Below are 27801 nucleotides of genomic sequence, written 5' to 3' on the forward strand. Positions count from 1 at the left end.
TTGGGAGTATTTAAAGTCGTCATAAGATTAAAATCATAAAATTATGACAAACCATAAGCATATTTTTTTTGACAGAATTAAAACAGGAATCTGAGGTTCTGCAGACAGAAAAGAAGTAAAAAAAAAAAAAAAAAAAACAAACACAATCCACCATTGAAGCACTTGACATTTATTTGTACACAATAAATATGTTAAACATCCACTTGTGTAAATGGGACACTTGCAGCGCTAACACGGCGGAACAAAACGTGCTTGAAGTAGTGTGTTAATGTCTCGAAACAGGGAAAATACACTTTTTTGCCCTGATTCCAATACAGGAGGGTAAATGCAAACTTCAAAAATGAGTTTGATGTCATACAGATCTTAAGAAGATCAATGAGCAAGCAGCAATGCGGCTGAACGAGTCCTTTTTTACTCACAACGCAGATGGAGTGGAACTAAGCTTTATTGTGTTTTTTCTAATTGTAAAATGCTGTTGCGAATATTTTGGAGCTCTCTGTAAAGATTGCAAACGCCAATCACTTCTCACACTGGTGGCTATTTCAGGCCAAATAGCGACAAACTACAGAAGAAATATTGACAATCAAAATACTGACGACATTCAAAAGTGCTTCATTATGTGACACACACGAAGAAAGGGTCGCTCCCTCCATTTCTGAACAAAGGCAATTTTCACGTAGACCCAGCAAAATTGCCCCATCAGAGACGAACGAAAGGTAGTTCAGAAACATTGCATTGCTTTTAAACTGAGTGCAATTTAAACGGGGAATTTTACATTTGAGAAAAAAAAAACAAAAAAAACTTCCGAGCATCATTGCCACTTTTCCCTTCTTTTAGAGTTCGAGCTGGGGGGACTGGGCCAGCCTTACACTCCCATTCTTAATGCAAGGTGACAATTTTCTCTTATGAGACAAAAGAGTGTTGTCATCAAAATGGAGACGCTTGAAGGGGAGAAAGCCACCCTTGTTTTTCTTCCACTGGCCATGTGAGGCATCCTCGAGGGGGCGTCCCATCTCCGCTTCAGACCAGCGTGATCTCGACCTCCTCTCGCCGCTTCACCTGCCCCCGTGGGTGCTGCTTGGTAGGGGGGGGTGGAGCAGCACGGACCTGTTAGGGTTCGGGGGTGCGTCCATTCATCCGTCCCGTTAGTAACAAGTGAGATGCGCTCAAATTAAAACATCCGTTTAATCACAAGGGATACAAATGCATGGAATCAAACGGCAAAGGAGCGGTTCTACTCACAGGTCGGATGGTGCTGGATGCGCTCTCTGCATATTTGGGAGGTTGCGGGGAGCCTTGTCCCGGACCTTAAGTGACACGGTTCCACAGTGAGCCCAGTTCATCGGAGCATTTCACTTGGATGACTTTGCAATGCGATAAGACGTACTGCGAAAGGGGCTCTTGTGCCCATTGTGCCAGGCGGGTGGCGCTCTGATGGGCGAGGCGGCGCCGCAGGGGCTTGATGAGGCGGAGGGCATTTGCGGGGGGCTGCTGAGGAGCGGCCTCGAGTGGAAGGGGCTGCGAGGGGAAGACTGAAACAGGAAGGAGAACAAAAAAAAAGAACAATCATACCCTTCACTCTCAAAAAGTTGGCGAGATCCAGTTGAAAACGCAACTGCCAATTCTCAGGTCAGCATTTGCAAATTTTCTTATTTGTTTTGTTTTTCTACATTGGCTCAAAATCTCAGCCAGTAGCTGTTTTGCACTGTGGCCAAAGCAGTTTTACTTTGGCACCATCTAGTACTGATGTTATGGTTAGGTTGAGCTAATGGACAGCAGCGCTGTGATGAATTCAGGATGCCACCTTGAGCGGCCGCTGCAAAGCACAAATCCCCAGAGTTGACTTTGTACCCAGGCGCCGCCGGCGTCTCTCTGTCCGTTTGCACCCGCACCGCCGGCCAGGTCTTCCACCAGGACGGCGGGGAACACGCCAACGACGCCATTGAACTCGCCCTCCCAGAAGCCGTCGTCCTCGCGTGTCTCCCGGCTCAGGATGCGGATGACGGCGCCCTCGGGGAAGGATAGCTCATCGTCTGTCTGGCCGGCGTAGTCGTACAGCGCTTTGGCGAAGCACACTGGGATGGAGTGCAATGCTGAGTTTGGAGCTTTCCACACAGCGTTCCAGTTAGCACCATCTGTAACTTGTCAATCTCGTCCCTACCGTCGACAGAGGTGGCGGGAAGCTCACTTTCGACGGAGTTGCCAGAGGAGTGTGAGCGAGCGTCTGGCGCTGCCAGGGACTGCAACATGCTGAGCAGGCTGTTGGAGGACGGCAGCTGCAGGTATTTCTCCGGGACGTAGCCAACCCGGCCGCTGCGGTTTCTGGCCTGCCCACAAAACCTCAGTTGAGGATGAGGCAAAAAGGGCACGGAGCTGGAAATGCCAGCAAACCTGACTCACCTTGACCCAGTCCTCCATGTCGCCGTCGTCGATGACCTCTAAGATCTCCTGCTCCTCCATGCTCAGTTCATCTGGCTGAGAGGCCTGAAGATGGTGCATCAATTAAAGGGTTAGGGCCGGCCGGCCCACCTCCGCATCTGCTCTTGTGTAAGTGCTTGGCGTTGGCTCCTACCTTGTATGAGTAAAGCACTTTGCAGGTGAGGGGGTAGTTTTTTAATGTGCCGGAGGGGCTGGAGCTGCTGTCATCCAGCACATCGCTGCTGTCGTCCGCCACGTCACCGCTGTCCTCCTCGTCCTCCAAGTCGGCCGTCCCCTTGCGGGATGGGACGAACGCGTCGTAAAAAGGGACGTGTTAAAAAAAAAAAAAAAAGGAGGGGGGGGGGGGGGGGGCTTTCCTTACGGAGAGCGAAAGATCATGGGAGCTGCTGAGGTTGTTCCAGCGCTCGTTCTCCAGCTCTTCCATCACCTGGTTCATGGCGCTCTTCAGCCACGTTTCCACGCCAACACCCGCCTGCCTCAACAGGTCCAGACGAGCCTCTGCCTTGGTCTTCACTGTCTGCCAGAGCGGCACAAAAGCAGCATCCTGCTGCATGTCAGCAAGTCTCACCAGATGGTGCCTCTTCTCCAAAAGCCAAGTCGAACAATAAGATTTACTTTTGCTTTGGAGGAAAAGGAGAGTTGGGGAATGGATGCGCAAAATGTTCCCTTCCTGAACATATTGCGAAGCACGGGCCCAACCCAAGTCCAAATCGATGCTTTGTTTTTGAGTGCATGATGGGAGCCTACAACCAACAGGTGGCACTTTGCTTACGTACCTCTGCCTTCCGCAGACTCTGCCTCGCCACTTCCATCTTGGCCTCCAGTTCCACAGGCACGTCCTGCTCGCAACTCTCCTGAGCCCCAAACTCCTCCAAAACCTGAACACCCAATGGGGGAGATTCCCAGATGAGGTTAGTGTTTTCCCTCCCTCAATCGTACTGTCTCGAGTCCAACTCGTGTTTAGACTGTGCGCATGTTTAGTTCTCACCCGTTGTGTGCGGATGATACTTTTGTACTCTCGGGCCACCCGAGTGGCCCACTTGCGCGCCTCCTTGTCCAGGCCGTGCTCCTCTGGCGTGCCGCTCTCTTTTAGCAGATGGGTCACCTTGGGGAGGAAAGAGGCAAAAGCCAGATTTGTAACAAACGAACGGTGAGAGTGAGTTGAACTCATTCAGGGAGAAATGCCAAATCTATTTTCAAGCGAGCGCTTCATTGATTTCTTCACAACTTGGAAGAAATGGAATTGGAAGTTGGTGGATCCTGCTGCCATTGTTTTCTTTGCAGGGGTGACCAATGTCCCGTGGAAGGACACGGCAAAAAAGACGAGAAGAAGCGCGAAACAACGCTCCACGTGCCTTCCAAGCACATGACATCAGCACCATGGAAATAGTGGGCGGCGTGCTGAGCAGCTGGGGGATGGTGCTTCAACGGCGACGGACCGCCGCCAGCATTAGGTCAGCACAAATGTTTAAGAGAACGCAAAACCTGCACTATGATGTTGTTTGTGGCGACGGGAAAGGTCAGCACGACACCATTAGGCCCACTCACAGGCCCTCCTCCCGCTTTTACTAGATCCCTCTGTCTGGACCAAACCGCAAAGCGGCCAGAGGAGGAAAAGGCCAGGCTGCGTTTTCTTGAGGAACAGGCGGCCGCTTGTTGGCATTTCCAAGGAAAACAAATCGCGCAATGTTTGCAGAGGGCGGAGCGCCACAACGGAGGAAATTCGCCCCGCCTCAATGAATCATCAATGAATGCCATCAAGGCGTGAGTCGACCTTCGGAGCTCGTATTACAAGTGGGACGTAAGTCACGTATTTACAGCATCAACGCGTTTGCTTTAGGGCTAAGATAAAAAAAAAAAAGCAGGCTTGCTCCGTCATCTAATGCAGTGGAGCCTCAGTTTTTGACCACAATCCGTTCCAGAAGGCTGTTCGAGAAGTGAATCGTTCGAATCATGTTTTCCCATTCCAAAAAATGTAATCCATTCCAAGCAAAAAAAAAAAAAGCCTTTTTTAAGCATTTTTTCATTTGTGCATCTTTGTCCGATCGCGCAACTGCAGCGCACAGCCGAACGCGCAACCGTAGCGCGTCGCCGACCGCGCAACTGCACCGCGCTAGTCGCATTATTGTGATAGAGCCGTCGCTGAAATTTAGAAAATATTTTTAAAGTCCTGATGTACTTTCCAAAATTCAAGTGGACCTCAGTGCGCAGGGAGCTAAATTTGGTCTGATCGCGCAACGGCAGCGCGCCGGGTGCTCACTGTCGCATTGCTTTAGGAGCGTCTTTGTGTTTTAGGATGGCTTTACTGTCCCACTTGTTTCCTTTGGAGGCATGATTAGAGTTGATGCAATCCTCAGAGTAGTGAGAATGTAATAACGAACGGAGTCAGTTGGCATGCAGGTCCTCTCAGCTCATCTCACGAGGTTCGACAACCAAATTTCGTCCGACATCCGAAGCAAAAAAAATCTCGAATTTTTTGTTCGAATACCGATTTGTTCGAGAACCGGGGCGTTCGAAAACTGAGGCTCCACTGATCATATATATATATATATATATATATATATATATATATACATATATATATATATATATACATATACACATACATATACACATATATATATATATATATACACACATACATATATATATATACACATACATATATATATATACACATACATATATATATATACACATACATATATATATATACACATACATATATATATATACACATACATATATATATATATACACATACATATATATATATATACACATACATATATATATATATATACACATACATATATATATATATACACATACATATATATATATATATACACATACATATATATATATATATACACATACATATATATATATATATATACACATACATATATATATATATATATATATATATATATATATATATATACACACATATATATATATATATATACACATACATATATATATATATATATATATATACACATACATATATATATATATATATATACACATACATATATATATATATATATATATATATATATATATATATATATATATATATATATATATATATATATATGTATGTATGTATGTGTATATATATATATATAGAGAGAGAGAGGCTGGAAGGTTGTGGGCTCAAACCCCAGCTGGGTCATACCAAAGACTATAAAAATGGGACCCATTGCCTCGCTGCTTGGCACTCAGCATTAAGGGTTGGAATTGGGGGGTTAGATCACCAAATGATTATCGAGCGCGGCACTGCTGCTGCTCACTGCTCCCCTCTCCCCCAGGGGATGGATCAAAATCACATGGGGATGGGTTAAATGTAGAGGACAAATTTCACCACACCCAGATGTATGTGTGACGATGATCATTGGGACTTTAAAAATGAGCAAGAAACAGAGATGTTTAGAAAGCTTCTTCGGAAAGGGAAAAAAGCCCAATGAGAAGACGGAAGAAGAGGCTACGACTTCTAAGAAAAGGAAAGCTGCATTTAAAAGAAAGTCCTACTTCAAATATGGATTTATAGCCACAGGTGACTGACGCGCCAAGCAAGCCCACTCTGCATAATATGTGGTGGCAACAGGCTAGCTAACGAGGCAATGGAGCCTTCAAAAGTGCTTGGGCACATGGAGCCCAAGCATCCCAAACCTTAACCACTTCGGGTGTCATTGTTTCCGATTACGCCGGCTCGTTTCTGAGAAACAAGCTCAGTGCTCCCACTGAGTTTTATTTTCATGTCGTTTATACTTGTTTTTATGCCAGTCGTATCATTTGATTTCATCGTATTTATATATTTATATATAAATGCATTATTTATTTATATAAATGTATTATTTATTTATATAAAGGCCGGTCCACGAAAATGTTTCTGACACGTAACCGGTCCGTGGCGCAAAAACGTTGGGGACCACTGTTCTGACTGACACCCGGGGGTGAAAAGAGCATAACCATCCGAGCCAACCCATCAGGCTCCCCAACAATAGCAGTAGCAGTTGGCATTATTTGATTACAACGTTTTTCCTTATTCAGATTTGTTTCAAGACTACAGTTAGACTTTACTTTGATGGTTAATGCAGTGATTGCAATTTTCTTGTTTTATCACAGTAGATTAGTTTATTTGCATTTCAAAAACCAGAAGCCATTCATTTACAAATGTGATTGCACTTTAGTTTACATATTTAAATATTCAGATATTAAGATGTGATACAGTTTTTGCATGATTTGAATGAGGCAAAATAATATGCTTTTTCTCTCGAATATGTTATAATGTTATAATCATTTGTTTCAGATGTAATTATTTTCTGTATAAAAAATTTAATTTTGTGTTCAAAAAGTCTTTTTTCAAACTTGAGTCTTATAATCGGGGTCGTCTTATATTCGAGCCAATATGGTATATTGGCTTGCTTTGTCTGTGATTGGCTAGCGACCGGTTCCGACAATTGGGACGGGAACCATTTGCTCACCTGGGTCCACTTACAAAAAGGTTGGCCAAGGGGTCCCCTTGCTGGCAAGTTTTTATGAAAGTGCCTCATTGGCATTCCTTTGTGCAATAAACAAACCGCTCAAACAGTTTCAACTTCTTTGCAAGCCTGAACGAACCCTAGCCAGCTACCTTTGCGAACGCGAGAAAGCCTCGAAAGAGCACCTGGTCATTTATATCCGACGTCAAACAAGGGCACCCGCCTGCCACGAGAGCAAGTAACCAATCCAGTGTTTGCAAAGTGATCAAAGTCCGCAGCCCTGCTTTCGCATGTGATCTGGCACATTCAACTAAAGGTTGCTCACCCGGCAGCTTCTACAAGACGTACGTCAAAAATGTTACACTCGCCGTTGCACTGAATCGTTCCAAACAGAGTTGATCTCAACAGGAACATTTGTTTATATAAAAAAATAAAATAATAAATAAAAACGTCGGCACCAGGTCTTTACCGTATCTATGTCGACGGGCTGGTACAAGAAGTCGGCCGCTTTTTGGAAAACGCCATTCTTCTGCACAAACGTCTGGTGATGGAACTCCCGCAGGACCTGCGGTGCACATTTGATGGATTCAAATCAGTGGCAGCGATAGCGGCGCGCCTGAAAACCAACCAGGGGGCACTTCTTACCCCAGCGGAGCGCTCTAAGAGCTCGTCAAAGACGTCGTGCGTGGCCCGGTAGCTTTCCAGTTCCGTCTGACACAGCGAAACCAAATAATCCTTCACCTGCTCGTAAATCCTCCCGTCCAGCACCTGGCAAAAGCCACACCTGTTTAATTCCAAGGAAGCGCCCGTAGCAAAGTCTATCTCCATTATAAGGAGACACCGTCACCCCCTGGACTCCAAACAAAATAATCCTGCGCCATCCGGCACACCTTGAGGCAGTCGTCGAGGTCGATGTGGTAGTAGCGTCGGTGGTGAGCATTAGCCGCCACTAGCGTAAGCAGGTAGTCATTGCGGCTGCGGGCGGCTTTGGAGTCACACTCGTTCCGCTTGGCTCTGAGCTGCAACGCACATAGTCGGTTAGAAAATGCCCAGCGCGTCTCCCGTGGCCATCCCGAGTGGCGCAGGCGGACCTTGATGGTTCCTCTCTGTAGACTCCATCTGGACTGGAAGAGGCTCGGCTTAGACCTGGACGCAACAAAAAAAGCTCTGAGCAATAACTGAGCAATTGGCAATTTAGTTTTTGACGTTGCCAGCTGGGGTGGAGAGTCATTGCGCTTTGCGGTGTCTCAAGTGGTGCCAGGGCTGCCTTGCTAACAGGCTAAGCGCTAACGTGATGAATGGGCTCTTTAGTTGCCGTTTTGGGTTGGCTCTTACTTGGCTTCCAGCTCGGCCTTCTCCCGCACGGCCTGCGCCACGCTCTCAGCCTCCCGGTACTTCTTCCTGCTCTTGCTCAGCTCTCTGACGGAGTCCTGCAGCTCAGCCTGAATGCTCGTCAGCCGCTCAACACACTGGCAAAGCCACGAGACGGAGGCGGCGGCAGGTTGACATTGGCCGCAGCCTTTCAAAAGGGCACAAGAGCCTCGGCCGTTACCTTACGCAGCCGCTGCTCCTTCTGCAACCGGGCAGTCTTGGCCGGCTCAGACACCTGCGCTTTGTAGTTGTCGCAGGCGCTGATCTTGGAGCGGGTGACCCGGATGGTCCCCTCCAGATAAGCCCGCCATACGCAGTACATATTCCTGTGGCAAACACACAAAAGGGCCTGGATTGGTTTTGGCAGGGCACCGACCACCTTTTGTCCCTTACCTGCGATCGGCTTCCTCCCACAGGCTGTCGGGCCACTCCCTTTTTAGGTACTGATTGGCCAACTTGTGCAGAGCCTGGAGGACGACACGTTCACCTTTAACACTGAGGTGCAGGTTGGAGCCACATTGCCTTGAACTCTGCCCATCACCTATTTATTGACTTGCTTGGGCTTGGTGATTCGCGGACACCAAACGAAGACCATATTAGTGTGCTGCACCAATGCTGCAAGAGATGAACGGACGAGGTTCGAGCGGTGCGACACTTTAACGGGGGTCGCCTTTGCTTTGAATCCCGTGGAATGTGGTCGCGGGGTGGCGGTGATGCCTCCCGATCCGATGGTGCCAAGGCTGGAGAGCCGCGAGACAAACCGGCCCATTGTGGGGAGGACGCGTGAGCCGAACAGAGGAGCTCATTTTCAGCTCCACTGTGATGGGAATGGCAATCACCAGCCTTGGCTGAAGAAGCTTGCAGGTGGAGCACGCCACCGGCCTCAAATAAGAGCAGCCAGTTGATCAGAGCACAAGTGCATCTTTCATTCCTTGAAAGACCCAAAAAAAAATAAAAAAATAAAACAACACTCTCGCTCCTCGGCAATTGATGACAATATCACGAGGCCTCTGATATTTCCATCGGGAGATGCTTTTGTCAAGAAACGACTGGACCATGTTTCATTTGTGCTTATTGTTCTTCTCCCCAGAGACGTCGCGGCCTTCCTAAGACGGAGCGAGAGACCAGGCGGCGCCGCCTTTTGGAAGGCTCTACCCTTTTGGGGAATTTGCACAACCAGTTGGCCTTTGAAAAAAGGAAGCCGAGGCTCAGAGCAAAGCCAGGTGACTCCATCTCTCTCAACTTAATCACTATTGTTCAGCCTGAGCTGTGCCAAATTTGCACCCCTCCCTACAAGCGCCGCCGAGCCGGAGCCGCGGTCCGTTGTTGGGGGTCCGGCCGCGTGACCTGCTTTACATAAACCCGCTAACCGTTTTGGCGCGGGCAAATGGGCAAGCAGTTTACGCTTTCACTTTTCAACGGTTTTGCGCTTGCTCGTCGCGCCGCCTTCTTCTCTTCACAGCGCTGCGGCACATTCCTCACGGGCCTGTAATGCCACAACACGGCCAACAAGATTCTCTTTGTTTGCTTCCTTGTTTGTTCTTATTGTCAGACGTCCGATTGACGTCCTTCTGGAAGCTGCTGGCAGGTACGTCTTCCTTAGCGCTTCCGGTAAGGCTCAGTTTCCACAGGCACGGCACTATAGCAACACCTCCAGATTATAAACACATACGTGAGGAGCCATTAAGATTTAGGCCATGAAGGCAAATTTCCTTACCTGGGCGTAGTCCCGCTCGACGCATGCCCGTTTCTGGCTAAAAGTCCTGCAAAAGACGAGTGGGAATGATCAAATCAGCCAAAAGTCTCCTTTAGTCCAGACATATCCATAACAGCATGTTGTCTGTCTACCATTGTTGCCACATCCATCGTGTTCAAGTATCTCTTTATCAAAGCCCTCCAACGCTGGCACCACACAAATGCTATTACCGTATTTTTCGGACTATAAGTCACAGTTTTTTGGCTGGGGGTGCGACTTATACTCAGGAGTGACTTATATGTGAAATTATTAACACATTATTACTTGATCATTAACATATTACTTACTAGTATGTCACTTCACATGTTATTTTCACACTAAACCGCATAAGGGCGCTCTAGGCCTGTGGAATAATTGGAACTGCAACTGATGATGAGTCTGACATCAGCGCCGCATCTACTTCCGGAGTCAGCTGAGTTGTTTATAAGTGACACAGTGGACGAAGATTTCGATGGATTTAATGATTTGGAGTGACACAGATAGTTTGATAAACTTATTTATGTTATAGTTATTTAAATAACTCTTAATGTGTTACGTCAGGCACGTTCTCAGTTCCTCTTTTATGCGTTTATGTGACGTTAGCATACCGTACCGTTGAGCCTGTTGCCTGTTCTTGGTGTTGAATTTTGTCAAATAAATTTATGGCTGGTGCGATTTATACTCCGGTGCGACTTATACTCCGGAAAATACGTTAGGTAGTGAGTCGCATCTATTCTTAACATTCAGCTAAACCGACTGCGGCCCTGTTAAATACACAACTTGTAATTCGCTTTGTTTTATTTAGTTTGATTGTAAACCGAGTGGCAGCACGAAGCCTTTTATAGACTGGTTCACTCTTTTCAAGATCCACAGACATTTTTTGACTTTCCCCCCACCTTAAAATAAAAAAAATGGCCAAATTTCTCCCTGCTTTAAAAGTGAACAAATGCTGAATGACAACATATTGTAATATTCTGCCTGTAAAACGTTTATTGTTGGAAGCATCTATGCAGGGATCACCAACCTTTCTTAAACCGAGAGCTACTTCCTGGGTACTGATTAAGGCAAAGGGCTACCAGTTTGACACACACTTCTGAAATAGCCAATTTGCTCAATTTAGCTTTCACTATGTGTTATTATTGTCATTCCCAGTTCACGTGTAAGTGTGATTTTAACAAGAATAGCAAAAATACAGTCAAACCTTGGTTTTTCACCACAATCCGTTCTAGAAGGCGGTTCGAGAAGCGAATTGGTCGAATTCTGAATCTATTTTTCCCATTACAAATAATGGAAAAAAATGTAATCCTTTTCAAGAGAAAAAAAAACCGCCTTTTTAAAGCATTTCTTCATTTGCGCATATTTGTCTGATCGCGCAATTGCAGCGCACCGCCGAACGCGCAACCGTAGCGCGTCGCCCACTGCGCAACTGCACCGCGCTGGTCGGATTATTGTGACAGAGCCGTCGCTGAAATTCAGAAAATATCTTTAAAGTCCTGATGTACTTTCCAAAATTTAAGTGGACCTCAGTGCGCAAGGACCTTAAATTGGTCCGATCGCGCAACCACAGCGCGCCGGGCGCTCACTGTCGCATTGCTTTAAGAGCGTCTTTGTGTTTTAGGATGGCTTTACTGCTCCCACTTGCTTTCTTTGGAGGCATGATTAGGGGTTAATACAATCCTCAAAGTAACGAAAATACAATAACAACGGAGTCAGTCGGCATCGCGCGGTTGGGTTTCTCGGGTCCTCCCGGCTCCTCTCGCGAGGGTCGACCTCCGAATTTTGTTCGACAACCGAAGCAAAAAAATCTCTAATTTTTTGTTCGAATTCCGATTTGTTCGAGAACCGGGACGTTCGAAAACCGAGGTTCGACTGTAAAATAAATAGATGCAGCTCACTGACAAGTGCCGCTATTTGAGCTAATTTTAGAACAGTCCTGCGGGCGACTCATGCGGTCCTCACGGGCGACCTGGTGCCCGCGGGCACCGTGTTGGTGAACCCTGATCTAGTGATTGCCATTTTGTTCATTCAAATTTTTCTCAATGACGCTTCTGTATTATTTCCAAGCGCTTCATTTGTCAACTCTAAAGACAAAGCGTCAAATGCGAAAACGATGGCGTTCCATCACATGGGAGCTGATTTAAAAGCCGAGGAACCAAGCTCAGGGGGGACACCCTGGTGTCATTTATAGCTGCACTTTAAGAGGGAGGTCTTTGCCATGAATAAAAGCCGAGCACAGCAAAAATTATCACAAAGCTGGTAAACATGTCCAGACTCGAGCCGCGCCACGCCTCTCAACAACCTGCCATGGTTTCCTGGGAGCTCCCCCCGCTCCACTCTGATGGCGATGGGAACATCTGGCGGCTGTCCCATGTCTTAACGGCCGACCAACTGTTGGCAAGATTCAGAGCCGGCTGGTAGCTGCAGACGGGAAGCAGGGAGCCCAAAACGCGACTGCAACCTTTAGGAACTGCATCTTTGCAAATGATACTGACGTTGTGTCTGCTTGGCTGTTTGCTGCTCTCCCACTTGATCTCGAACGACGTGTTTTGTCTTTACGGAAGCTTGTCCAAACTCATAACACAGGAAGTCCTCGGTTGATGGCACAAAATTGCGCATTTCTCGGCTGTTACTTGACTTCCCCTTTTGACATTGTTGATCCCAAAGCACGATTAGACATGAGAGCGCTCACCTCAGGTCTTCCAGGAGGTCACACTCAGTCTGGTGTTTGACGTGCAGTCTGCTCAGCTGCTCGCCGTGAATGTGTTTCAGCTCCTGGGTGACCCGGACCTGTGGAGGGAGATGACAAACGTGTTTTTTGTCTTTCTTGGCTCGTTTGTCTGTTTGTTTCGTACGTCCCTGACTATACTTGTCTTTACTGCTGCGTTCGTGACAGATTGCTGCGCGTTCCAATTTGTGCACACTACGTCGGTAAATGAGGACACTATTTCAAAATGAATGACTTGAGAGTTTAACAGTTTTAAGCAACTATAAGTTTTTAATTTATTCACTACTGACGTGAAAGAGAGGGCCATGAACCAAACAACCGTAAAAAAACAACAACAACATGTTCACTCATACCTTCAGACCGTCGTAAAAACGCAGGACTTAATGTGACGCGCATGTGATCAAGTTGGGTCCACTCTCATATTCGTCCCGGACAAAAATACGATCTACTTTTGGTTTGAGGGAGGTCGTCACTTGGATTCCCCTCCGGAACCCACTAACACGTCGATCTCGCTGCCTTCCACTAGTTTCAGTGCGGGTTACCAGTGAAGAGAAGTGATACTTACTTGAACTTTAGAACCGCTTTGAAAAACCACTTGCGCGCCGATGTAACATCTTTGACGTTAATCGTAAAACCCGAGTAATGTAGTGATAAAAAACAAAACAAAAGAAACAATAGAAAAGTGACGTTTGTGTGCAATTGAGAATGCTATTTAATTCGAATGGGAAAAAGGGTACTTTAAGTTAAGCGAAACTATTTCCACACTTGTGGTACAACAACTTTAAGAGGCATATATATGCATAAATTGTAACAAAAACCAATCCGTTTCTCAAATAAAATGTCAAAGGCAAAATTGTGTTTTGCCGTCGTGGTCTGGCAACCATTCAATATGCACCACTTCGTCGAGTAACGTTAGCTTCTGAGGCTACAGACATACTCGGGACGGGAGAGTGCGTGTGTGCGTGTGTGTGTGCGTGCGTGTGTGTGTATGTGCGCGCGCGTGCGTGCATGTGTGTTGGGGGGGGGTCACCTTTCGTGGTGGGGGTTGCATCCTTCTTTCTGGACATAAAAACGACGCGGAAAAAGTCCAAAAGTTTTTCTGGGCAGGAAACGTTAGTCCAACTTCTTCTGCTACGACAGCGATCGACAGAAAGAATGATAGTTCCAGGCAGCCTCGCTTGTAAGGCAGCCGTGGCGAGTCCGTTAAACAGAGAGCCCGAACCCTGCTGATGAAAACAGTGCTGTCGCTCGCGGCCCCGGGGAGCAGACGTCATTTGAACGTAGCGACTTAAACCTTTTCCGTATTTTTCTTTCAAAATAAAATGTATGTGGGGAACATTGCTTCCGCGTGGTGTCAAAATAAAAAACGTCAATAGCGAGTTTAACAGTGGTTCTTAACCTTGTTGGAGGAACCGAACCCCACTAGTTTCATATATGCATTCACCGAACCCCTTTAGTGAAAAATACAATTATATTTTTTTCAAATTTAAGACATAGATGGTGCTGGTGGTGTACTGGTGCACAAAATGAGCTGTACATGAACATCACCTTGTTCAAAGAACAAAACCAACACAATGCATGAACTCACAACAAATAACATACCTGCAAATCAGTCTGACTTCTGCTGTTACCTTTGCGAGACTAGTTCAGATATGCATCATCACAAATTTACATGATAAATCAGGTGTTCGGACCTCCATAGTGTAGGCTCTGCCGAACCCTAGGGTTCGATCGAACCACGTACGATCGAACCCAGTTTAAGAACCACTGGTCTAACATGACTCCAAACGGCAATGGCACGTAAAACGACAACAATGGTAACGACAATAATAATATTAAATGAAAATAAAATATATCATATCATTTGACTAATTTTCATACTCCTACTCGTTTTCATACCATTTTACAAGTTTATTTAGGATAAATGAACCAAAAATACATTTCATTCCTTCGTGGATTTGTGTTGCAGACAAAAATGACAAACCACTGCATGTAAACATACAAGCTGTCTTGGAATGCAAGTTAGGCGTATCGTATATAATTTACACAATGGAGTTATGCAAATGTTCTGGTCAAATCCCCAAAGTGCTAAGTGTCTCGCCGCCCATCATGGATTTGGACTTTTGTTGTTGTCGGCAGATGTACTGGCAGGTCACTCTGCAGCTGGGGAAATTAACGTGGAGATTAAGCGTCTCAAGGTGAATCCAAATCATCAACCTTGAATGTTGACGTTGCATGTAGCCATTTGCGAATGGACAGACAGATGTTGGTGTGCGTCTGGAGCGGACGGACCGACGTTTGCAGACGCGCAAATGGATGACTGCACGGAAATGGCCAGATGATTGTGGATGCAAATGTGTTACATTGTGTCTTGTGTGTGTGTTTGTTTTTGGAAACCGAGAATATATCCTCAGAAAATCCCGTCATCCCACCTTTGCCTCTTCTGCATCTGTTGAAGAGTCTCAGGGAGCGGGCACCCAAAACTCTCCGGCGGGAGAAACGTCGCCAGGACAGACAGCATGGCCAGAGCACCCAAGGTGATGTATGGCAGATACTCAAAATAGATCTCTGCACGGTGATAACAAAGGAAGAGTCAAAGTCAACCTGGACATTTGGACCTGTCCAAAAGTGCTTACTCAGCTGTAAAAGGAAGGGCGCCACGCAGCTTCCCGTCCGCGACACCATGACACAGATCCCGCACGCCGTGTTCCTCAGGCCCGTCGGATACAGCTCGGCCATGAAGGCGTACAGCAGCGAGGTTTCGGCTGTGGCAGAAAACTTGCCCAACATCTCCAAGGCCACCGTTAGACTCAGGATACCTGAGGGGAAGGCCCGCGGCAACGTTTTGAGCGAGAATCGGACCGACTGGCTTTGAGCCGCGGCACGGCCTAGGAGAAGAGAAGCACCACTGATTTTTCAACGGCTATTTGCTGCGGACTGTATCCTGACCCGGCACCATGCAGCTCGACTCTTTGCTGCTCACTCTGAGGCACCAGCGGGATGGAAAAGTGCGCCAGGCCCATGGTCAGGAAGACAGCCAGCGCGACGGGGCGTCGCGGCAGATATCGGACGGCCAGGCTGCAGCTGGCGTACGCCGGCACCTCCACAGCGGCAGACAGGAAGCAGCCGATGTACGGGTCTGAGTTGAGCTGCGACGTGTTCAGCGACAGGCCGTAGTAGCAGATGTTCAGCGTGAACCTGCCAACGCGTGACATGATCAACCGTCAAGGCCGAGGCTCGTGTGTACTGTGGGCATGTATCAAGTGGAACTCATTTTTATATTATCAAGCCACTAATCAGACTGAGTCAACAGCCACAAGTGTCCATAAACAAGACAAATGGCACAAGCTGTGAGCATTTCTCATCCTGTCATTACATCCTGTTTGGATTGAAAAGTATGTGAAGGACTAAGGTTTTTGTTGCCCCGAGAGAGTCATCGGGAGCCCATTGCTCATATCAGTGAGGCAAACGACCGTCCGATCCGGCTGACTCGCAAAACGTTTGGATGGATCTCGCTCTCTTTGATATATTTCAGCGTGTGTCGACTTCGTATAGCCGCCGCGTGTCCATGATGCAAATTCAGGCCTCATTTGCATAAAGGGGAAGCGCAGCGCCAAAGGCGTCTTTTTGTCTCTGGACAGCCGTACGCATCGTTGGCATAGTGGGCATCGTCGGCATCATGGCGATGGTGGTGGAGAGCGTCTACCTGCTGGTGCTCGTCACCCTGGTGGTCAGCGCGCTGCAGAACGGTGAGCCACACTTAACAACAAGCAATGGCACCTGTGTTTCAACCACTAAAATCTTTTTCAAGCTTTTGTGGTATATGGTTTTTGCTGCTTCGCTGGTCTTCAAAAAACACTCGGTGATCAGTGGCTGTTTCCCGACGAATGAGCACTTCAGGGACCACGGCTGATTGGGAAAAGATTTTATTCAACCAATGTCAGAGTGAAGTCTTTCCAAAAAGTTGAGTGGCACAAGGCATGGATGTAAAAAAAGCCCCCGCCCCCAAAAGGGGGAGAGAGCGAGAGCGAGTGAACCCGCGCTAGAGCGAGCCCTGGAACCAACGAACGACCCCTGCTCGAACCAACCCCCCCTCTTGTCAGGCCCGTAGCTTTTATACCTGACAAGAAGCTGATGTCACGGCTTGGGGTAACAGCTGTAGTTTTCAATCTACTAGTTTACTTCAGTCCTAAAAAGGAGATCTTGACCAGCGCTGTTAGTGATGGACAACAACAGCCACTTTACCTTATTATAGGATTGCACACATTGCTGAAACTGAATTCTCCCTGGTCACGGACAACTGGCCCTTCTATCTTCTACCAAGTACTTATACATTACTGAAACTAAAGCTTCTCTGTACAGCAAATATAGTTTGATAGTCTTACTGCTACTAGTGGATCATCTAGTGCAACATACAGATACGCATAAAGTTCAAAATTCACTTCATTCCCCCCTTCGGGACGTTACAAATGTCCCGAAAACAGTTTAGCAAAAGATGACATCAGTAAACAACCAAAAAATCTTCTCCCAACCAAATTTTTTATGGTCACGTCTACAATTTGGCCTATACCTGCACAGCCTAAATTATGCTCGAGGCATGCTACTTAAGGTTACTTTAACTAGGAAAGCTCAAACTATTTAGTTAGCCAATTGCTCCTTGACAACAGTCTGAGGCCTCTCAGGAACCACAAGTAAAGAAAATTGAAGTCCACATTATACAGACGACGGTACCACCCCCCTTAGGTAATACCCTTACAACGGTGACAAAATGCGAAGTAATAAATTTGGTGTGGCCCGTTAGAAGCACCAAAAAGCTGCCGGCCCTTCCTCAAGAAAAAACCTCGCCAGTCTAATGACAAGGAAAAAGAGGAAGGCCCTTTCTACCATCCCCAGTGGTTCCCCTCACCTGGTGTCACCCAGGTGTAAGGACCCCTGGCACATTACAATCCACAAAACAGTATGAGCTCACAAAACAGTATGGAAATGAAATGACATAACCACCGACCGCTAAACAGTCAAACTGCATTAACATGACGTTAATATGTGATGAATTAAAGTAATGCAGCATGTGGTCAATTGATAAAGTAATGAAGGACATAATATTGACGCAATATCACAGCATACTGCAGAGTTGAAACGCTCTTAGTTTTGCCCCCCTTGCATATGTATGTTTCTGTCGATGCAAAGTCCAGTCCACTGAATGCTCAGCAGTGAATCGCGCTGGAATCACTGCCCAGGGCCTGCTGTCCATCCAAGATCTTTATGTCCACTTCACCGTCTTCAGAGTCTCCTCCCAGGCCCCGGTCAGCGTCCAGGAGTTCTGCGATAATTGGTAGCTACTGCCAGTATTGAACAATGACAACAGCACAAAACCTTGTGTTGCAATGAAAAAAGCAGCAATGCCCAGCGTAGGCCGGAAGTCCTCCTGCCCCCCTTGGGTCACCCCTAGTAAACGACATCTCCATAAGCAGTCGTCAGCAAACAAATTCTTCTCTTCTGGGGTTGTTTGGGGCACGGGGACGATTGGTGGTCATCGTCTCATCGAAGTACTCAATAGAACCTCCGAGCGTTCCCGGCATCTACTCCTATGATCCAGAGGCCCACGTGATCCTTAAAACAAACAAACAAACAAACAAACAAACAAACAAACAAACAAACAAACAAACAAACAAACAAACAAACAAACAAACACTCCTCCTGGGGGGAGTGTCTCGTCTTGCTGTCAGTCTCGCAAGATCTCTCCTATAGCAGAGTAACTGCTAGCCGTTCAAGTTAGCCTTTCCTGCTGCAGCTGTCACTGTCTGAAGTCCTGTCAATCACGTCTCGGCAATCACTCTTTCCCAGTCCAAATACTAATTTTCTCTCAAAATTTCCTCTTTGATTTAGGTTTTTTCTCAATATCGTCAAATTGGTACCAGTCTCGTCAGTTTTGTCCAACCAATTTGTGTATGTACCTTATCTTCGTCGAAATGTGTTTTTAAATACTTTCCCTTTAATAGCAGCTTTAATGCATTCATGTGTTAAGAAATTTTCCCTATTCCTTGTTTCTGATCCAGTTTCCTATTTCATTTAATTACCTTCCAAACATTTGTTGTCTATTGTGCTGCAGTCCAATCCCTATTAGCTTTATGATTTGTCATCATTCATGCTTTTCCGTTGATAGACCTTAACCCTTACTGTCGCTAGATTGTTACCACGCTTTGCTTCCATTCCACATTGTTATCTCCCATTAACTTTGCTTTCGAGATGCTTCTTCTGCTCCTTCCATCACTGCCTGTTGAATTCTGGCACGTCCTGTTAAAGCCTCAAAAACAAGTGAATCCAAAAAAACATTGAATGTCGCGATTACATTTTATATCTACTTACTCATTCAAACGTAACCCCACCCCCCTTTGACACATTCACCCAATGTGTCATTAGGCATCCAAAAAGGAATCGGCAAATGTCCTACCACATCATCATATGTCTTGCAGCCAGTCCTGTCGAACCTTGAACTCATCCAGGACTGTCATCCCCAAGTTCCTGAAAATTGACTGTGCACCTCACACTCGGCAATACGAACAACGGACACTTGTACTCACAAAACCACACAGGCATCGAGTATCTCCTAAATGAGAATAGACACACAATGAATCATGGCGCACGGGGATTCCGTCCTGAAAATCATCAATTATCATAAAAATCAAAAGGGTTAGGGTTAACATTTTCACGTGAATTCAACATAAACTTTCCAAGACTGCAATCGACAGCCTGCAAAAGTAATACAAGTTATAAAACAACCAGCAATCTGCTCCTCGGCTGGATGTTGATGCTGCAATAAGTCAAGTGACACACAGAAACAAAGCAAAGCTCGCACTTGCCACAAGCAAGCTTAAGTTTCAAATGTATGCTTGTCATCTACGTAGTCTGTCACCCTGTCGGGTGAGTCCAGGTTTGTTATGTCATATCGTCCATCGTCCTAATGTTTGATATTAGTCCTGTCTTGTCGATCCGTGTTGCTGAATTCGGCCTTCTCCATGAACTATTTTGCTGTTCATGGTGCCTCTGATTAACCATCAGCTGTCAGTCATCACTCTTGGGTGTTCCCGTCTCAGGTGAGAGGAATCTTACCCTCAACTGTGACCCTTTTATACCAACTCCAAAATACTTTGGCCTTTCACACTGCTCCCGACATACACACTCATTCCTAACCGCACAAATGCCACTCCATTTGTTTCTATCACTCATACCACAACAAACAAATTTAGTATGTGTAAGTGAGCAGGCAATCAGTGAATACTAACAGTAACCCTTCATTTCCGGATGTTCTTCCCAATTAAATATTTCCTACATTCATACCTCACCTTTACCGTAAAATTGCCAAATAAATGCCTAAAAAATTCAGTCATTTCCACTGTTGAGCATGTTCATAGGTGAGCATGGGGGAAGAAGTAGCCTCAGCTGGTCCCTAAATAATTTTGTCCTAATCCATCGTTCTGATCGAGCAGCCGGGTAAAGATACTCCAACAGTCTACTCCACCACGTTATTTTCACTTTGCCATATTAAGGCATTTGTTATTCGAGTCCTATCACATTTGTCATCGCGTTCACTATCACTTGGTGTGACTCTTAGTATTAGTAGTAGCAGTATTATTCTTAACTGTCAAAAGGTTTCATGGGTGTTATTCCTTGATTTTATCCGACTTGTTTGACACCAGAATTTCCCTGTGAGGTGTGATTAACTTCTAATTTATTAATTAGCTCCATTGAACAATCTAATCACCTCTTGACTGCATCCTAGTGGGTCCTAATGTCCCATTTTCCCTTCTCCAAAGTGTCAATGACTAAATGTCTAATCGTTAAGCTGGATGGGCTAAATGTGATTCTACTCTTATTTCTTACAGTGTTAGCCTATCTGCTTTATCCAAATTTAATCTCTGACTATGATGCTTTTCCTTTTTCTGTAACACTACACATTTTGCTCCTTATTTCTTTATACGTCTTTATTTATCAAGACTCCTCAGTGGTGTCAAACTCAGTGCCCAAGCAAGCTTCCCTCCACTCTGACCCAAGCTCCACCAGTTTTGATAACATCTCAGCAGCTTGATGCATCTTTCAGGTCTCATGTGTCTTTCGCCGCACCTCATTGTCAAGTTGTTGTCTTTGGTTGTAGTCTCAGAGTCAACTCATCTCTCACTCTTGGATGAGTCCATTTTCAACTGAGTCCATTCTTATCTTGTAAGTTCCTTCACTCTTTGTAGTTTTGCGTCCGAGCGTTGTGCTCCCCCCAGCACAAATATAGTCCTTTTTTGCTCTTGCGAAGGTCAAAGGTGCCTCAGAGCCATGCAACGTTTTCTTGTTGTTCTCAGCTGTCGGTGGAGTCTCGGGATCGAGTTTCAGAGTAACTGCTGACCACTGAAAGAGACAGGCTGGGGTACCAAACTTAAATATCATCTCCCAATATGCCATTAATTTCATAGTGCCTTTTGTTAATCAAACTTCAAATTCTACTATTCTTGACAATGTAATACACTTGAGAAAGACGGCGCCTTTCCTTCCTGAGCTCTCGGATGTATTATAATGGACCTCATTTGAGCCGTTTTAAATTTGCAGATTACCCCAAACTTAAATTGCCAGTCTTAACTGTGATTTCTCTCGATTATACTGCAATTTCCAGAAGCTCATTCTATTTTCAGGTTACATTCTATCGTTTGTTTTTCCTAACTTTGATTTTATGCCATCCTCTTTATTACCTTTCCTGATTTGAGTCTTCAATTTCTGATAAAGTTTCCAAATTGTGCATAGCATCATCTCCATTTTGACCTAAGTATTAATGGTGTTATGCTCACTTTACAGATATTACCGAACTATCTTGAATCTTTCATTCACTGCCACGACATTGAAGGCCATTTTTCAGCTGTTCACTTTCCCCATGCTCATGTTATTCGAATCTAGGATGTGGTTTTCATTTGAATTTCTTACTTTTGGACCTCTAAACTGCTCCTATTGTTAATTTATTTGTACCGAGTAGACTTTTACAAGGGTATTAAGAGAACCAACAGATTACTTCCAAATCTAATATCTCCTCGTTGGCATCTCCTCCTCTATTTTGGACTTACGGCTTTTGACCTGTGAGTCTTGTTACATAGGCGCTGGTCGCCCTTGTCGAGCCAAAATTTATGAGCAGGCTCTCCGTGAATACGATTCAGTTCTATGTCTAAGTCCAGAGAATTCCTTTAATTCTAGCTGGCGCTGTGGCCCTCACTTGATACCTCTCTTGCGCTCATAAATTAGTCTTCACCTGTTAGATGGCTGTTAAACATTCATTCTAAGTTCAGTCTGTGTCTCTTTGTCCTGGAGCCAACGGATGTATCCGCTGTGTCGGGTTTTTTATGTAAACAGAAAATCTGAAATGTTAATGAGAGTCCCAAAGAAACAAAGCCGTAGCAATAACATGTTTTCAATTTTCTCATCCTTTCAACAATTTAAATTAACAAGTTGTGGTTGTCTTTAAACAATTTCCCATTTCCCTCAGAATGCTAAAAGGAGCATCAGCTGGTTCTAGTTATTTACGAGCGGACCACACTCCTCTCGACATACCTACATACTCATCTATATTGGTGTCGTATTGATTAACATACACATGCTTCTTGTTTCTCTTGTTAGACAGCTATGGGACATTAATTATCATGGGTTGCAGTTAGCTCAGGACCTCCACAGGTGGTCATGCATTCTTTTGCTCCCCTCGCTACCAGCAAGGTAGACCCCTAAAATGGGCATAACTCCGGCCCTGCACGCGGCCCCGACGCCGCCCGAGCGGGGAGTCGGGCGGGGAGGGCCCAGCCCTGAAACATGGTGAGCAGATACAGGTTGGCCACCCTGCCGCCCCCGGCGCTGGATCCCCCTCCCGCACGCGCAGCGCAGGCGGGCACGCGCCTCAGAGCACCGAGAAGCACACTATCCTTTTAGCTTTTTCTGCCTCTCCAAGCACGCTCACCCACACGCATTCAAGAGCACACACACACACTTACTTACGACCGCGCACACGCGCACACACGCACGCTCACATACACACACCCATGGGTACACACACACACCTCTGCACGCGCAGACACTCACAAACAAACGCCATTGAGCGACAAACGCTCACGCACAAACACAGAAGACAGAGCAGGATTCGAATCCATTCCATGTTTTGCTGTTTGCCAACTGCGGCTATGCAGTTTGGTGTTTAACAGTGCAGATATGCACTGACAAATACGCACGTCTTACTTAACTTTCGTTTCGTTTCGTTTCTAATAGCGCTTTATATTTTCCCCTTTATTTTCTGCAGAATTTAATTTAAGTGTGCACACAAATTATTTTTTCCCAAGGTATACCAATCCTTGCACTCCGAGGCCTCATTGCCACGTTTTCCCTCTTACACACACAATGCCGTCCAGCACCTATTTCCCAAACGCGGTCTGTACAGGCTCAAATTTATCAAACTTTGACAGACGTGCATGCTATTATAATACGTCCCCATAGAGGAATCGAACCGCAAGCAGATCGTATCAGCTTAATCAATATTCAAAAACCGCCAGTCCTTCGTTTTACCTGGGGGCCTTTTACACCAGCATTTAAATTGACAAGCCTTATAACTCACATACACCTCTAATTCGATCAGTGCCCAAACGATGTGGCTTCGCGCGCATCATTCTCTTCGGCCCACAGGTCGCTAACCTGGCCGGATATTTCCTTCATCCACTCACTCTCACGGTACGGATGCCAAGGTTGCGCTCGTTCCTATTGGCCAAACGCGGTCAACGCAACCTCCCTTTTGCGCTGGACTTTGGCAGAGACTAGGCTCCCACCGGACATCTCGGCTATAGCCCCTGGCCCGTGTGGATTCACCCGTATCTTGTCGCAGCATAGTTCAATCGTACCTGTGTTTCCGCCACAATCACACAGCTAAAATTTCGATCCTCCGCGGGACCATTGAAACGACTAATTTCCACGTCCACGTTTTATGTACTTTTTACTTCTCGTGCCAGCCGACCAGCGTTGTTCTCGACAACCTGTCCTGTTTCACTTTCGCCCTCCCTGGAGCGTTTAATTCGTTTATCATTCTCACAAGACATGCCATTCACTCGTGCAATCCCCAAAACGTTTTGTTACTGTTCCCTTTTTATTTATTGTTTTTATTTATTTTCCTGTTTTTATTTTACTTTTCTTTCGCTGTCTCTATTTGGGGCCACTCCCCCTTCAAAAGTCGCATTATGACGGCTTTTGACTAGGAGAGACAACTTTCCCTGGAGCCCGTCGTGGCCCCATCAGATCCGTTTAACTGCCCTCCGTGTGGGGGACAACGCTCCCTCCCCCCCTTTCCAAGAGCGAGCATGCTGCGGCGACTTTGAGTGCAAGCAACTCACCTCAAAACAGGTCGTCGGCTGGCCGCTGGATGCTCGCGGAGAGAGCGGGCGGGACGATCCCCTGGAGAACACGAATCCTGTTCGTGACGCCAAAAATGTGGTATATGGTTTTTGCTGCTTCGCTGGTCTTCAAAAAACACTCGGTGATCGGTGGCTGTTTCCTGACGAATGAGCACTTCAGGGACCACGGCTGATTGGGAAAAGATTTTATTCAACCAATGTCAGAGTGAAGTCTTTCCAAAAAGTTGAGTGGCACAAGGCATGGATGTAAAAAAAGCCCCCCCCCCAAAAGGGGGAGAGAGCGAGAACGAGCGAACCCGCGCTAGAGCGAGCCCTGGAACCAACGAACGACCCCTGCTCGAACCAACCCCCCCTCTTGTCAGGCCCGTAGCTTTTATACCTGACAAGAAGCTGATGTCACGGCTTGGGGTAACAGCTGTAGTTTTCAATCTACTAGTTTACTTCAGTCCTAAAAAGGAGATCTTGACCAGCGCTGTTGGTGATGGACAACAACAGCCACTTTACCTTATTATAGGATTGCACACATTGCTGAAACTGAATTCTCCCTGGTCACGGACAACTGGCCCTTCTATCTTCTACCAAGTACTTATACATTACTGAAACTAAAGCTTCTCTGTACAGCAAATATAGTTTGATAGTCTTACTGCTACTAGTGGATCATCTAGTGCAACATACAGATACGCATAAAGTTCAAAATTCACTTCACTTTCTTTGCGCTCAAAGTGGAGGAAAGGAATGGAACAGTCATGCGTTTCAACGAATGTTCTGTGCCAAGTACGCCCTTCTCCGACTTTTTATTGACATTTGGTGCATGTAATAAAAAATTTAAAGCAGTTAGAAATGGGAAGCGGTTTTGCCACTTCCTGTGGCGCAAGTGCTCCGAAAAGATGGCTCAGTTCACCTTGGTGCGAGAGCAAAAGCTCCTATTGCCAACGTTAGCGAGCAGTTTCTCAGTCACGACTCACTTTGAATACTGTAACTCCGTTTATGTTGGGAGAGCTCCGGTAGTTTCAGTCATGACTTGTCGTTTTGAATACAATTCCAGTTATATCGTGGCGCTCCGGTAGCACCGCTTTTGGGTTGGAAGCGGGGCAGGTGTGGAATTTTGAGCCAAGCCGCGATGTGGTCAAAGATGGCAAAGGCGAAGCGCTGCGTGAGCAAGCATTGTGTAAGCAAGCCCTTTTGTGTGCGCGCGCGTGTGTGTGAAGATAATATACAATATGCAAACACTCGAGAAGCATTTCCTGAATCCTTTCCTGAAACTTCTTTTTAGGGCCAGGTTTACAGATGTTTTTTTTCCCCTCATATTGCAATTCTTAAATACCATGGGAATGAAAGAGTTGCCTATATTTTTTGCCTATTCCAAGCTCCTGCCGCATTCGCTGGCCTACTGTACGTGCTGGTCCGTCACAAGTACTTTTTGGGCTACATGGGACAAAGCTCACACTTTCTTGCATTTATTTGAACACGCAATAAAAGCACGAGTGAGTATAAAAGAAATGCAGCATTTCTATTCTTCAGCACTAAGCCTCAGCAGTGGAATAGAATCCAAACTTGAACTTCCTCTTGCTGAATCCCAGCCATTACGAGCAGTCAAAGAGTGCGCCCGAGTGGTACTTAAGCGAGAAGGAGGCGTCGGTCCTGGCCAGCCTAGTTCCGGCCATGTTGCGGGATGCCCACCTGTCAAACGTGTCGGTCAGGTCCACCTGGGGGAGACGGACCCCAACGTCAGCTTGGCAAATTAGGGCAACCGTTCCGCTGTGAGAGTTTTACTTACCTCCAGATCGTAGCTTTCACCCACCACCGACGAGATGGCCCGTTCCAGAACCGCCTCCATGTGTCATCGGACCACGGGGTCGCCGCCGCGCAGACATATGACGTAGTGCTTTGCGACCTTTGCAAGGAATCAATGTTTGTACAGTCCAGAAAGCACTGTGCTAAAGCTCGTCTTTCAGCATTTGTGCGCATTCGTGCACATTCATGCGCATTTGTGCGCATGCTCGTTGGCATAGGCCAGGGGTGTCAAACTCATTTTTTATGCAGGCCGCATTGTAGTCATAGCTTCTTTCGGAGGGCCATTATGACTGTCAACCCAAATAAATGTATGAGCACCTCCTATTATATACAGTAAAAGCTACAAAACCAACTGACAAATAACTAGTTTTCAAATCAGACGAGTAAAAACTACCGTATTTTTCGGACTATAAGTCGCGTTTTTTTTTTTCATAGTTTGGGTGGGGGGGCGACTTATACTGAGGAGCGACTTACGTATATGTGAATTTTTTCACAAATTTTCAAAATTAAAAAAACAAATAAAAACAAAAGTGAAACCGCGATAAACGAACCGCATTGTAGCAAGGGATTACTATAATTTGAATTTCATGTGATATGAGCGGCGCGGCGCGGTGGTTGTTTACATAAAGGACAAAGATTCAATCACGGGATGACGAAGATGACAAAGGGCCCCACGTACTACCGGCATCATTAGCGGCTTTGTTTGTAAGTGACACGGAGGATGAAGAGTTTAAAGGATTTAATGATTTGGAGTGACACAGAAGGTCTGAAAAACTATTATGGCTTTTAGGCACGCCCGGTCCTACTCTACGGAGCTCTCTTCCACCTCCGTGGATGGAAGTCGGGGGCCAGCGCTCGGCCGGGTGGCTGTCCGGGGACGGTGGATGGGGCTCGGACATGGCTTTTACGCACGCCCGGTCCTATTCTATGGAGCTCTCTTCCACCTCCGTGACTGGAAGTGCCACCTCCGGGGATGGACATCCACGCCGCCACACGCCTGGAAGTCGACCCCGGTGCTTGGGGCCGTGTGGCGGTGAACTATTTATGTTATAGTTATTCGATATATTTTATTTCGTGTAGCAACTTGTATATGTTTTTATCGTTACAGTTCAGTAGTTGTTGGCTCGTTGAACTCTTCTTTTGTTAAATAAAGAGCCGTTTACCAAACCCACGTCTTTCCTTGTATTTTGTTAACGCTACAATATAGTTATATACTAGATCTGTGGAATAACGACAAGGCTGACATCAGGACGCACGCGCGGCGTTGTTGACAAAGGACGAGGAATTTGATCGATGGATTTAATGATTTGGAGTGACACAGATGGTTTGATAATACTATTACTTATATAATAGTTATTTGATATATAATTTATATATCATTATATGGGCCTGTGGAATATTTTGAAGTGCAACCGCCGTCAGCGGCACGCAGCCGGCCGGCATTGTTGACATAAAGGACGATTGATGGATTTAATGAATTAGAGTGACACAGATGGTTTTGTAAACGTGTTATTTATGTAATAGTTATTTGAATAACTCTGAATGTTACGTCAGGCCCGTTCTCAGCTCTTCGTTTGTGTTTATGTCACGTTAGCATACCTATCGTTTAGCCTGTTGTTGCTCGTTCATGTCTGTTCTTGGTGTTGGATTTTGTCGAATAAATTTCCCCCAAAATGCGACTTATACTCCGGAGCGAGTTATATATGTTTTTTTCACGTTATTGTGCATTTTATGGCTAATGCGACTTTTAGTCCGAAAAATACGGTATCAGATCATGAAGTTATAAAAACCTATGTCATCACCATATATAAAAATGTCTAGATATGTCTCCTT

At 45.9% G+C, this 27801-nt stretch overlaps 1 protein-coding gene and 2 long non-coding RNA genes across 10 annotated transcripts; 1 reads left to right on the plus strand and 2 right to left on the minus strand.

The window, feature by feature from the left end:
* Positions 1–148: 148 nt before the first annotated feature.
* On the minus strand, positions 149–13936 carry LOC125982510 (F-BAR and double SH3 domains protein 2). 8 transcript variants are annotated; one of them, XM_049743225.2, is made up of 20 exons: positions 13794–13936; positions 12728–12825; positions 10021–10066; positions 8697–8770; positions 8485–8629; positions 8268–8401; positions 8024–8078; positions 7823–7951; positions 7578–7700; positions 7402–7497; positions 3428–3544; positions 3216–3317; positions 2801–2956; positions 2573–2713; positions 2401–2484; positions 2189–2327; positions 1805–2075; positions 1388–1532; positions 1243–1307; positions 149–1107 (listed from the first exon to the last, which is right to left on the minus strand). In XM_049743225.2, exons 1-20 carry the CDS (start codon positions 13812–13814, stop codon positions 1056–1058), a joined length of 2193 nt encoding a protein of 730 aa, XP_049599182.1. In that variant the 5' UTR covers positions 13815–13936; the 3' UTR covers positions 149–1055. The 8 variants fall into 8 exon arrangements, with proteins under 8 accessions (XP_049599182.1, XP_049599181.1, XP_049599177.1 ...); XM_049743224.2 differs by having other exon boundaries at positions 1852–2105; XM_049743220.2 differs by having other exon boundaries at positions 1805–2105.
* On the plus strand, positions 3232–27675 carry LOC125982551 (uncharacterized). Its single transcript, XR_011088137.1, has 5 exons — positions 3232–3350; positions 3724–3893; positions 4012–4240; positions 9394–16512; positions 26759–27675. It is a non-coding gene; the product is annotated as an uncharacterized lncRNA (long non-coding RNA).
* Positions 25611–26768, minus strand: LOC137840945 (uncharacterized). The gene is made up of 2 exons (XR_011088138.1): positions 25952–26768; positions 25611–25880 (listed from the first exon to the last, which is right to left on the minus strand). It is a non-coding gene; the product is annotated as an uncharacterized lncRNA (long non-coding RNA).
* Positions 27676–27801: the final 126 nt, after the last annotated feature.

This window comes from Syngnathus scovelli, chromosome 15 (genome assembly GCF_024217435.2).
Source record: "Syngnathus scovelli strain Florida chromosome 15, RoL_Ssco_1.2, whole genome shotgun sequence".
Lineage (NCBI taxonomy): Eukaryota > Metazoa > Chordata > Actinopteri > Syngnathiformes > Syngnathidae > Syngnathus > Syngnathus scovelli.